Source organism: Pezoporus flaviventris, unplaced genomic scaffold, assembly GCF_033815535.1.
Source record: "Pezoporus flaviventris isolate CSIRO_AGI_PZ_B2104156 unplaced genomic scaffold, CSIRO_AGI_Pfla_v1 ptg000005l, whole genome shotgun sequence".
NCBI lineage: Eukaryota > Metazoa > Chordata > Aves > Psittaciformes > Psittacidae > Pezoporus > Pezoporus flaviventris.
In genome coordinates this window covers 7,608,344-7,620,931 of record NW_026892553.1, presented here as the reverse complement: position 1 = coordinate 7,620,931, position 12,588 = coordinate 7,608,344, and the positions used below count along the sequence as shown (strand labels likewise).

General features: G+C 47.4%; 1 protein-coding gene across 5 annotated transcripts in view; it reads left to right on the top strand.

The window, feature by feature from the left end:
* The window catches only part of GABRA3 (gamma-aminobutyric acid type A receptor subunit alpha3), a 64,072-nt gene that overhangs the window by 28,238 nt on the left and 23,246 nt on the right, over positions 1–12,588 (top strand). For 4 of the 5 annotated variants that reach the window (XM_061445945.1, XM_061445946.1, XM_061445948.1 and 1 more), the window contains one exon: positions 9,776–9,843. In XM_061445945.1, coding sequence (XP_061301929.1) covers positions 9,776–9,843 — 68 coding nt within the window. Of the gene's footprint in view, positions 1–4,233; positions 4,402–9,775; positions 9,844–12,588 lie in introns of those variants that run through there. The other variant, XM_061445950.1, reaches the window with a different exon arrangement.

The window sequence follows — 12,588 nt, the reverse complement described above, 5'->3', positions numbered from 1 at the left end:
CATCTCATTGCTCCCTACCATGTGTATAGCCATACAAACACCCTGCAGGACTGTGCTCAGCAAAATTCCCCTGGCTTTGATTTCATTAAGGCCACAGCCATGTGTATCTGCCAGCAACACGGCATTGTCTAAACGCTCTTCCCCTGTCCACTGGGAGCAGCAGGGATTCCCTTTCCTCAGTGCTTCTGGCATAGCCACCAAGGACAGCTTTAATACCGAATATGTTAAATTATGCATGCTAATTCATATTCACACATTTTCTCATTGTATTTATAATATATAACAAACATGTTGCATCTCTCTCCCATTACCACAGGGTCTCAAAGCTCTGTAGAATCTCTGAAAGTATGCTCATACATATATATTCCTCCTCTGTCTTCATGGCATCTGAGGGTGTCCTAAGTCCTTAAAATAGTAACTACAGTAGCTTTGTTCATTCTGTCTTTTCTGTCTATAGTAAAAATAGCACAAGTAATTTGTAGTCTCTGTTTGTAGTCTGTATGTGTGAGAATGAGGGGTGTGTGTAAAGCCTTCATGACTGCAAACCCTCCAACAATTGCTCCTTCTGACTCTCTTCTATCCGACTCTCCTGTTCTGCTTGGACTTTACAATTGCACCACATCCTGATTCTAACCTCTGGATGTGTGTTCTCTGTCACTTAATGCAGTAATAAGAATACATGCATATGCATGCCTGCACGTGGCAATGAGGGAAGGCTAAATTAAACTACATGAGCCAAATGCATAGCTCTTTTGAGTCGTGCAGTAAGGTGTTCTTTTTTTGCCTGGGCTCCTAATGAAGTAAGGCTTATCATATCTTTCCTTCTGCCTTTTGTCTTCCAAAAGCTTTTGAGCTTGTTGTCTGATCTGAACACAACCTGACAGAAATGTATCTCAGAGATTTTAAGTCCCTGCAAGATTTGAGGAATTATGCAGCTGAGTGGAAAAAGACCCAAAGTAGAGAGAGGTAACTGGATGGGTTGAAGCGGTGTTAGGCATCGGGAAAACAGGCAGGAAAAGTTGATCTGTGGGAAAGCAGGGTTTGTTGGGTCCACTACTGTTAAAGCAGCATCTCTCTTAGGCTGTTTTGCTGGCCAGAGCTCTAACCTGCATCCCCTACTCTTGATAAATATGAGACAATGCTCCCTTGGAAGCAAGGAGGAACAAGGTGTGCCTGACTCCTCTGCTTTCAGCAGTAATTATGCCTTGATCCCGAGTCCATAGCCAACATGGTACATAGGCATGGAGAGAGCTCAGACCCAGCTCAGAGCACATGTACAGTGCATTTAGAGACAGTTTAGGGTTTTTTTTTAATCCCATGAACTAAGCTGATCTTCCCTCAAGGAGTTTGTGCCTCAGGCGACTTCTGCCTCAGGGCTCACCTAGGAATTAGACATCCATCTAGGCATTACAGTGTGCCATAAATCCTAGACAAGCCATGCTCAAGTGATAATTGGGTCATTTCATGGTCCTGCATCTAGTTTCTGCAGAGGACTCTGGATGCAGCAGCGTTAGAAAGCGATGTATGCGGCATGCTGTGTGAGACAGGGAATAAACCTCTTCATTGCATCAGCTCTCCCATGGCCGTGCTGAGAAAGAGAGCCAGGGAAGCAGGCTGTCTCTTTGAGGGATTTGACAGGCATCATCTCACTTCATCTGGGCTAAGAAATTAAACACATGTAATTGTAGACCATGCTGATCTCTCTTACCATGTGTGAGTGCTTTTGTTGTCTCTTGAGAGAGACCCTGAAATTCTTTAGGACTTCTTGCTCCGCTATGCTGAAATATCCAATCTGGGGGGAGAAAGGAGAGAGGGCACAGCTGGAAGCCATAACACATGCATATCTGTGTTTACAGATTTGCTGACTTCTCTCTGGTCTGGCTGGAGGACATGCAATTGTAGACACTGATGTACTATCACACTAGAGAGAAGGTAGCGATTAATCACTGTGGCTCACAGAGCAGCAACTTGGGAACTGGCTGTACAGAAAATGCTGGCAGTCCCAGGGGATTTGAGCAGCAGCAGCAGGAATAAGCCAAACCCCGTGAAAAGATGCCTCAGCACCCCAGGACAGGAAGGAAAGGCTGGATGCTTTCATGGAAAGCAGCAGATAGCCTTGTTTCCTGTGTAAATGTGATGCCTTTTTGATCGTCACTCTGCAGAAGTCACTGGGAGTGTAACTGAGGTGGTCAGATCTGTTACATGGACTGAGTTATTTCAGTTTTACGAGTAAGACAGGGAGAGCACTTCTGCAAGCAAGCAAATAGCCAAGCAAAGCTGCATTAGACAAATAGCTTTTGACACATAGGCACAGCTAGATAAGGATCTGATCCAAAGGTCTTGCTTACAGCCCCCTGCAGGCTTTTACTCACCCCTGCTTTTGCTGAGATAAGACATTTGTTTCAGACATTTGTATTGTTTCTTTCCTTACTACGTGGTTTATTCTGTGGAGTACAAATTTCCCAGTGTTATGTCCCTGGCTGACCCCACTTTGCAGTGGATGAGCATCCTGTCATCTTTAACCATGTTGTCCCAGGTAGGAGCATGAGGCTGAGGGCAGCCTTCAGCCATGGGTCCCTGGTCACCTTTATCTTCATGCTAGCAAGACAGAGGCAAGTATCATCAGAGTCAGTAAGGGTGGGCTGACCTATCTCTGCAGTTACTCTTCCCCATAGACAAAATAGGGCCAATGAGGTCCGTGCTATGTCTTGATGCTTCTGCCCAAGTGCATTTTCCTGGAGACATGTTGGTGTTTAAGGGAGTTTGGGGAATTAAATCTGATGCTTCTCTTTGCTCTGTCTGGCCTGCAAAGGACTGGGCCAGCTGCCAGCCCTCCTGGTGACACCCTTGGCCATCACCACTACCGTTCAGCATTGACTTCTGTGGGCTGTGTAGTGACCTACCAAAAAGCCTTTGCTTCTTACTGATTTGAACTTCTTCAGTTCTATATATGGAGGCCGTTACAATTTATTCCTATGTAAGGAAGGCTGCTGACAGGACCAAGAGACCCTGTGTATGTTCTAGTTTATTCTTCTTGTTAAGAAGAACATAGTGTGCTGCTGTCCACTTTTGGGCAAGATGCCTAAGGCTGAACTTGTCAAACATGGGTGAATATCTGTGATTTGAGACTTGGCTTTTGCTTTTGAACAAATAATCTCATATTCAAGGATCTGAGTCACTGAAAGGCAAGCTAATATGTATTTTCACTTTGGAATGGGAGTTTGAAGAGGTTGACTGTGACCTCTCTGTATGCTGTCTAAGATCCCCAAGTCAAAATCAGTTGAGGAGAGAGAAGGGGTGGTGCTGAGACCTGCACTCCAGCTCTACTCTGCCTTTCACAGATGCTGGAGGAAATGCCAATACCAGCTTGAGTTTCTTTGCTCTCTGTTCCCCAGCCTTCCTCTCCTGACCCATGCACAGCCTCTTCTCCCAGGATACTTGCTGTGGAAGCATCCCAGGTGCAGTAGGGATGTTTGTGGTCCTGACATTAGCAATAGCTCATGCTGCTTTCTTGGCATTTGGGTGGCAGGAGCTCCATCAGTCTATGTCCTTGGAGTCAGCTTTATCCCCTGGCTGGGCCAGGCAAGCCTACAAGGCAGTAACTGCACTGCAGTGATGTCAACTGAAATGTTTCCTTCTATTCCTGAGCTCCCTAGCAAAAAAATGCAAGAAAAGCATCATATGTGAGAGCCTTGATGGCCCCACGGCAGGAGAGCAGCAGTGAAGCTACATCAGGGGTTTTTTTGTGTGTGGATGGTGATGTAGAAGATGATGTGTCTCCATTTCTGCACCTCTTTCAAGGGAGGTTGTGGGGAGAGGCAAGGTTACCCGCTCCCTGCAGGCACCTACCCCTCTCCCAGTACTGGCATAGCAGTCCCAAGGGCAAAGTCACAGCGGGGGTACTGCGTGCCACCCATCCAGAGATGTGACCTTCATTCTTCAGTGCCTCTGTGCTCACTTAAAGGAGACACAACTAAGCTCCCACTTCCCCAAAAAAGGCAACACCACAGGTTAAAAAGCCATCTGAGAAACCAAGGTAGGAACTTGGCAAGGTAGGGACCAAGGCAAAGGCAGCAGCCCTGATGTGATGGAACTGAAGCTGTCAGAGAGGAGCGAACAGAGGGAGTTTCTGGCTGAGGGCTGCATTGTGCCACCTCCAGAGGCAAAGGCTGCCTTGGGTTGTGGTGCAGCTTGGTTCCAGTGGGCTCATGAGGCATGTAGTAAAGGTCATGGAAACCACTTTTGTTCCAGAGGCTAAAATTGGAAGGAAAATTAAGTCACCCCAGTGAAAGGCTGAGAAACTGAAGAATGAAACACCCAAAAAGCTTCCATTTACAGCCGTAAAAATTGCCTTCTGCTGCTTATTAATAAGCACGGCAGGGATTTGGGAGAAGGCACGAGGTGGCATTTGATAGTACAAACTAATTTCTTGTGTTTCCCTTCTCAGGGATTCAGAGTCAGCTGTAAAGCACCATCCTGTTCAGTGTGTTTGCTTTGTGTTTGGGAAAGAGCTGTGCAACATCCCTGCTCTCTTCACAGTAACACTACCCTCAGTGCAGGCTAGTGGGAGTCCTTCCCAAAGGATATTGTACATTTGATGTGACACTGGATAGGTCCTTGGAAAAGGATCACTGAAAAAAGGGGATCTCATCAAACTGAGAAACCCTTGAGCTGAGGCTAAATGCGTTTGTAGTTTAGGAGGGTGTTGAGGGGTATTATCAATCTGTTAATGCACTTTTATTTTGGAGATAGGATATTGGGCTGGCTGGAATCCCAAGCAGGTTATAGGGAGCTGTCCTGGGTTCAGCAGTAGCAGTCATTTTTCTCCTTAGTAGCTGGTGCAGTGCTGTGTTTTTGACTCTCAGCCTGGGAACAGCGCTGATAACAACGATGGTTTTAGTTGCTGCTCAGTGATGTTTACTCTGACCAAGGACTTTGTGAGCCTCATGCTCTGCCAGGGAGGAGGGGAAGCCAGGAGGAAGCAGAGACAGGACACCTGACCCAAACTGACCAAAGAGGTGTTCCATACCACAGCACGTCATGCCCACTATATAAACTGGGGGCAGTTACCTGGAAGGGTGAGAGCACTGCTCGGGTCGGGCTGGATATCAGTTGGTGGGTGGTGAGCGGTTGTATTCTCTTCCCTCGTTATTTCCCTTATCATTATTATTACTGGTGGCAGCAGCAGTGGTTTGTGTTATACCTTAGATACTGGACTGCTCGTATCTCAACCCGTGGGAGTTACATTCTTTTGGTTCTCCCCATCCCTCCGGGAGCCAGGGTGGGGGAGGAAGAGGGGGGAATGAGAGACCAGCTACGTTGCTGGGCTTAGACCATGACAGGAGCCCAGTGTGGAAACATCTACCTCTAGGAGCTGGCTTGGGGCAGATTGAGGGTTTGAACCCCTGAGTGCAGAAGAGCCTGAACAGCACTGTCCTCCTTTCTGGTTTCAGCCATGCCATCACACACACAAACACCAGTACAGATGGGCTCATTGCCTCTGAGCAATCTCAGATCCCTGCACATCCCTGAGGCAGAGCTGGAGCACTGCCACGAGGAGCACAGACTCCAGGAGGTCCCCATCCCTTCCCTTATCCAGCTCATCTCCAAGATAAGGCTGTGCAGCCTCTCTGACGTCAGCGCAGCAGCCAGGAATCCCCTGCATGAAGCCGCAGTGGCTTTGCCCCTGTTTTAATAGTGCACATTGTTTGGGAGCCTCCAGCGCTCGGATGCAGGCACATTATTTGTGCCAGCTTGCGGCATAGCCTCTGGGAACCCCTGCCTGGGAAACGTGACTGTGTTCGGCACATCCTCAAACCTCAAGAGCTGAAACACAATCGGCCGAGTCGATTATATTACAGCTGAGATTCTTAAATAAACAGCACTTGATGAGTGCAGCGGGATGTTTTATAAGAGCCTCCTCAGCCCCCAGTGCCCCCCGCCTCACATAATCACTTGTAGAGGCAGCCCTACCATCCGCAGCTGGTGAGGGGAGAGGCAGCGAGGCAGTGTGATTTGTATTCCAGCTCTGCTAATGCTCCTAGTGCTTCCAAGAAGCAAGTAAAAATAGCACTCCGTCATTGTGTAAATAATAGCTATCTCCTCACGGGCGCAGGGAGTCACGAGCACTTAAAAGGGAGATTGCGGGAAGAGGGGATGTCTGCCTTGAGCCAGGGCCAGGAAGATGGGACATGGGGACTTGGAGTAGGGAAGGGAGGATGAAATGGAAACCCTGAAGCACCTCAGCAGCAACAACTGCTGCTTTACACCTTCTGCATGCCCAAGCGAAGCAATTGATGCTGCTGGTGTGGGATCCTGGTGGCAGGATCTGCCCTCCGCAGAGCTAATAAGGATGTTTATCACCTGCTCCAGCAGCTAGATCTGGCATAGTGAATTGTTGGAGGAGAGGGGTAGCTTTTAAAGCGCGGGCAGGTGTAGGGAGTGCCATGGTAACACTGTGGGAAGGGATGTTACAGCTTTTGTTGTACATTTGCATTGCAGATCTGCCCAGCTGTGGGGGATTTCTGCAGGCAGGAGCAAGGCAGCATTGCCTGGCAGGGACTGGGCTTTGGGCTGTGTTGGGAGAGTGGCGGCTCTGATTGACCTGCAGCACCTTGATCCTGCTCTCACGCTTGCTCCAGATGGTTTTAGAAAGAAAGCTGTGCTGAAGCTTGACGATAAACTGAGCCTATAAATGGGAAAAGGGAATCAGCCTCAGACAAATGGCTTGGGAACATGGCATGCCCTTCAGGTCTCTAAATTTTGCCCATATTTAAACACTGAACCTGAAAATCTCTTGTTTTGTGACAGTCTCCAGGGGGCAGCAACTTGGGGCACGGTGAGACTCAACAATGCACCATTCCCTGGTGGCAGCCAGAGGTGGGCTCTGGGCCTTGCTCCACTCCAGCTTCCCACCTGAACCAAGTCTCCCCTGTTTTTGGTTCCCCACTTATAAAACAGGACTGGTGGCATCTGCCTTCCACCCCAGCAGGCTTGAATGCTCAACTCACTTGTGCATGTAAAAAAACTTTGAGTCACAGAGAAGGGTGATGCTAGGAGAAGAAGATGCCATTTAATGTTCGTCAGCAGGTCTAGGGAAAGTGCATAATTCTCTACTGTACAGTCTGTAACTATTAAATCTTTAGCGAGAACTGGGCAAGACAACCAAGCTGCAGTGAGAGTGGCTGTGGATGGAGAAGGATGAGCATTTCCCTGCCATGTCTGTGAGCAGAGGCAGGAGATGCTCCTCTAGCTTGCTCTTGTTGCAGTAGATGCAGTTTCTTCTTGTATAGTCTCCACGTGTGTAGGTGTGAGGGTAAGGAGAGGGGAGGCTGGCTGGGGAGCTCCTGATTTCTCTGGAGGAGATCACCTCACTAATACAGAGCTGATGAGCTCGGGCAGAGCTGCAAGCTGTGCAGATGCTCTTTGGCTGTAGGATCACAAAGGAAGCACATCTCTGAGGCTGGAGCTCGCTCTGTTCTGCTGGTGTTTTACTTACCTCTGGATTTCCCAGCTCTGCTGAAACCTCTACTTGTGCAACAACGATTGGATTTCAGGAATCCCTCTGGATCCCAACCCAATCCTGCCCTTAGCAGCACATATTAACAGGGAAAGTTCAGTCTGGCATTTGCCATGAGAGGTCCTACAAAAGGGTCCCACCGAGTTCAGTGGGTTTGCATTGCCTGGCCCAGGGGGTACATCTGCAGTCTGGAAATGAGGATCCTCTTCAGACTTGGGCTGTAATTAGTAAATTAATTTATTAATGTCACTATCTTTGATTGGATTTGCCAATTGATTGAAGGGATGGTAAAGGGTCTCTCAAGCTCTGTGACAGCAGGATATGGACATAAACGCTCAGGTAAAGTAGCAGCATGATATCAAAAGGTGTTCAAAACTAGTTCTGCCTTTTTAACTCCTCATCATTTCCTGGATCCCTTCCCTTGGATCCCAAGATCGCCCTGTGAAGCATGGGTCCTGTCGTGGATCCCTCTGCCCCCTCAGGTGCACTGGTCAATTCATTCTGCGCCTCACAAGGACTGGCTTCACTGGCCATGGACAAGCATTGATCCTCATCTGATAACCATGGCTGTAGATTATTATCTTGGGCAAAATGAATGCCAAGAAGGGAGGAGGGAAAGGGAGAGAGAGTTTGTGTTTTCTCTAAAACATAATTAGCTTTCTCTCACTGCATGTGTTAGCAGAAAGAGCTTCGCTTCACTAAATGTTCTTGTCTGCTGTGTATCTCATTTGGGGACTTGTTTGGAGATGGAGAGAATACCCTGAGTGTTTTAAGTCTTTCAGAAGTAACTAATTTTGTTCAGGATGATGTCTTGTCGGCTTCTGGGTGTTTCAGAAAGTGTACCGCATACATATTTCTCTTTAACCTCCTTTTTATCACATCAAGACAAGATCAAGGGTTACTTATATAGCACAGTAATATCAGCCAAAGGCTGCGTCAGAAGCTTTCCAGCCATAATAACTAAAGGCATGTATATGTATATTTTAGCCATTAAGGAGAAAACCCTGCCAGAATGTGTTATCTTATTTTTGGATACAAAACTTTGAAGCACAAAACTAAGCTTCATAGTACTGCAAAATAACTGTCAGGGGACAGAAGGATTTCCTTAACTGAATTGAGCAATGGGCCATCCAGGCTACTGGCAAAGCTGCTGCAGTGGCTAAAATGAGGTAATGTGCATAAACCATGAATTCTTTGGGGCTCTAAATTGGCTCTTTCATTGGGAAAGCAGCTCTGAGCCAGCTAATGCAATGCAGAAGGAACACAATGGCATGAACTATCCCTAAAGTGGTGAGGATTTATGGTAAAGTCAACGCACCTCATCCATCATTTTTTCAGTACAACCTAGTGGGCAGAGTGTAGGAATCTGGCAACTCACTGTGCCTTGATTTCCCTGCAAAATGGGACAGCAGCAGAGATTTCAATTAGGAAACATGCCAAAATTGTAATGAAGTCAAGAACGAGAGCTGTTTGTGCTGTTCAGCACACACGGTGGTGGCTCTGTTCTGCAAAGCACTTCAGTTTATCTTTACCTGAAGGCCAGTGGTTAAGGTTTCGCCTGGGTTTTAGTGCTTGGGGTAGGACCTGGGGCTCTGCAGTTTGACTGGGGCAGGGAGGCTGCTGTCCAGCATCCAGGAGGGCAGCACATGCTGGGATGCAGGGGAGAGTGTGATGCAGGCGAGCAGCAGCTTTGCAAGAGCAGCCGCTCACCAGAGCAAGGCTTTTAGGAGAGCAGCAAGCACGACAGCAGTGAAAGGCAATCAGAATATTGATTCCTTTTACATACCGATAAGCCTGAAGCTGTAACAAACCCAGGGTTTCCTGAAACCGCTGGTACATTGCTAGGCTGTTTATCAGGCTGGGAGACACAAAGGCATTTCAGATTAAAAGGCGTTTCAAAGCATCAGGGCTTACCTCTGTATTGAAAATGAGTGGCTCTGTACCATGTTATGTATCATGTAGACACATACAATTTGTAAATATGCATTGTCTGGCTGTGCAGGGCATATTCATCCTCAGTGTAAGCACGGAAGGGAGCAGAGCTACATCAGAGATTAATTTGCCCAATTAGGAGTGATAAAATTGGCCATTGTTCAGGGCACAGCAGAGAGCAGGATGCCAGCTTGCTGAGGGCTCACCAGAGAGGCGCCTGGCAGGAAAACCCACCACATAACACAACCAAACCCTTTCCTTGTACAAGCAAAATCAGTTTTCTAATTGCTTTTTTTCCCTCTTTTCTCTTGTTTTTTGTCCCAGACAGTGTAACCGAAGTCAAGACAGACATTTACGTGACGAGTTTCGGCCCTGTCTCAGACACGGATATGGTAGGTGCCACTGGCTGGTTGCCTCATGGGAGATGATGGTTTCTCCTGCAGCATCAGTGAACATGCCCCATCCTCATCCATGGACAATCTGAGCAAAAGTGGGATTTTCCTAAGTGACAAGAACACGAGCAAGCATCCCAGCTGTCTGCCCAGGCACAAGTGCTCCTCATCATCTTATTGAGGGCTGGAAATGCAGGTGGTAGATGAGGGTTGTTTCTCGATGCTTTTGGTCTTTCAGAACCCAACCTTGGAGGGTCAATGCCTTTGTAACACTCAAGCACAAGTTGCAGTTTTGGGTCATCTTCTTTCTTGCAAGTGCAACCTAATGAAATGGGGAGGTCTGCCCACAGGACCAAGATCTGTGTGTAGCATGCACCACCCATTACATGCCTTGACAAACACCTGCACTGTGGCCAGCTTTCCTTCACCTCCCTGTGTAGAGGAAGGAGGATGCTACCTGGGAAGAGGGGGAGATGTCAGGACCTGGGGTGTTTTGATGGTGGTGCCAGAAGAGAACAGTTCACCATCAAAGTGTCCTTTGTGCTTGAACTAAAAGGGAGGCAAATGAGGGAAAAAAAAGAAAAAGAGTGAACTGATTGCAATATTTTGACATGTTCGGGGAAAATTATTAATGAAAAGGCCTGAGGTCTGAATTTAGGCTTGTATTCCCACAACAGTTTGTCTCCTAATTAAAACAGGACTGTGGAGCATAATTAATAGTGAGCTTTCTCGAGAGCATTTCTTGCAGCTTACATTCCACACGCTGCGTGCCCAGGCGCACAGAGTTGGCTGTGCCTTCAGGACTGAGAGCCTCCTGCACATCCAGTCCCAGACATGACCTGGTGCTGGCATAGCCCAGGGCAGCTCTGGGCAGTCCTGGCCTTGGAGGAAGCACGCTTTTGGAAAGGGAGCAGCAGGGTCAGGAAAATGAACTGAATGATCTTCTTTGGAAAGACCACTCCTCGCAGAGTTAGAAGTTCATGTCAGTGTAGCCAAGAGCATTAATCTCATCTCAGTTCCCTCTCCATGTCGTTTGCTTTCCTACCGCAGCAGAGACCCATAATATATTCAGCAATCTTAGCCCTTGGGGAGTATCTGATAATTACTTCCAAGGTGGAGCGTATTTGATTAAGGGAGTGTGTATAATGAACTGTGAAGAAGAAATATGAGGTATTGAAGAGAGGAAGGTATTCTCTGCAATGTGATTTGACAAAATGAATTTGAAATCAGGAAGACAGTTAAAGAATAATAAATTATTTCCCCTTCGTGTGCTTTAGTTCCATGTACTTTACAAATGGATAGCAAGTGTGTTTTAGCCTGCCATTCTGGTGCTAAGTACATTCAGAAACATGAGAAAGAGAAACTTCGGGAGGCATGGAGAGAGCCTACTCTTCTTCAGTGGTTCCTTTCATCTGGGAAGTGGGGAAGTTCCTCCTTCCCTGCTCTCCTCTGCCTGGTGATCCTGCTCCCGTCCCTCCCACAGCCATTACTCACTGTGATGGAAAGCCACTCCTGCACATCTTGATGCAGACAGAGACTGTAATTATGATGATGGAGGAGAGGCAGGTAAAGCTGCTGTGGAGAGCGGAGGAGAGCAGCTGGTTTTGAAGCATGGAGGAGGACGTGTAGACCTTCTCCCTGAGATGCTCCAAGTGGCTTCTAATCTCTCTTTCAGTTTGGTTTGAAAAATAGAGCCTGGCAGGACTTGACACATACCTGAATCTTTGGTTCTGAGCTTTTGCAGCTTTGCCTGAGCCCACAGAAAATTGAAAGGGAGAAACCAAGTTCAAGGGAGTTTTATACTTCTGTGCATGGACTCTGGAGACAGACTAGGTCTTGATGTTTCTGATCACTTCTATAAGGTGGAGAAGAGCATAAAGTAGAACAAAATGTGCTTCTTGGAAGAGGTAACTTGGGAATGATGCTCTCATGGAAAGAAGTATAGAGAAGAGAAGAAGAATCTGAACATGATTTCCTATTCCTTAGGAAATAATTCCTTCGCATAAAAGAAGGATAACAGACCCTGGGAAGTTGTCATGCAAGTTTTGCTTCTTTGTTTCTTTAATTGAAACAGGGAGTTCAGAATAAGTTGGCTTTTCTGATAAAGACCTTTCCCAAACCTACTTCCTGGGACTGCACACAAGCTCATTTCTTTGGTTTCATTCCTTTACTGAGCTTAAAACCACAAAGTGATGATCACTTCCATGAAGGGCAGAATACCTTATCTAGGGCAGAGCCTGTGGGAATGGAGGATCTTCTCTTTCCTTCCCCCAGCCAGGCTTCAGAAACTTCACATTTGAGCAGCAGTGGCTCTGTGGCCTGGGAGCAGGGATGAATTTCTTCACCAAGATGCTTTCATTCAGCTGCCATCTGCTGCAAAACCTGTAGGAATTCCTCTGACCTGTAGGAAACTGATGCGCAGCTGCTTTTAAATGCTGCTGAGAAGAGCTGCAGGAAAGAAATCACTCACAATGATAAGTTTAGTCGGTCCTGCAGCCTCCAGGAACCCGTAAATAAAGACTATGAGTCTGCAACGGCAGGGGAAGAACAGCTGGGACACACAGATCGGCTGAAACTCCTGTCTCTCCCTGAAAGCCTCATGAGCTAATGAGCTCCTTCATTAGCAAGAGGAGGTGTATGGCGCAGAGATGAGCAGTGCTGCAGCCCGTGCTGACAGGCAAAGACTTTCCTTCAAGTGACACGAAACCTCAAAGGGCACTGGATGGCTCACAGGGAGCAGCAGCT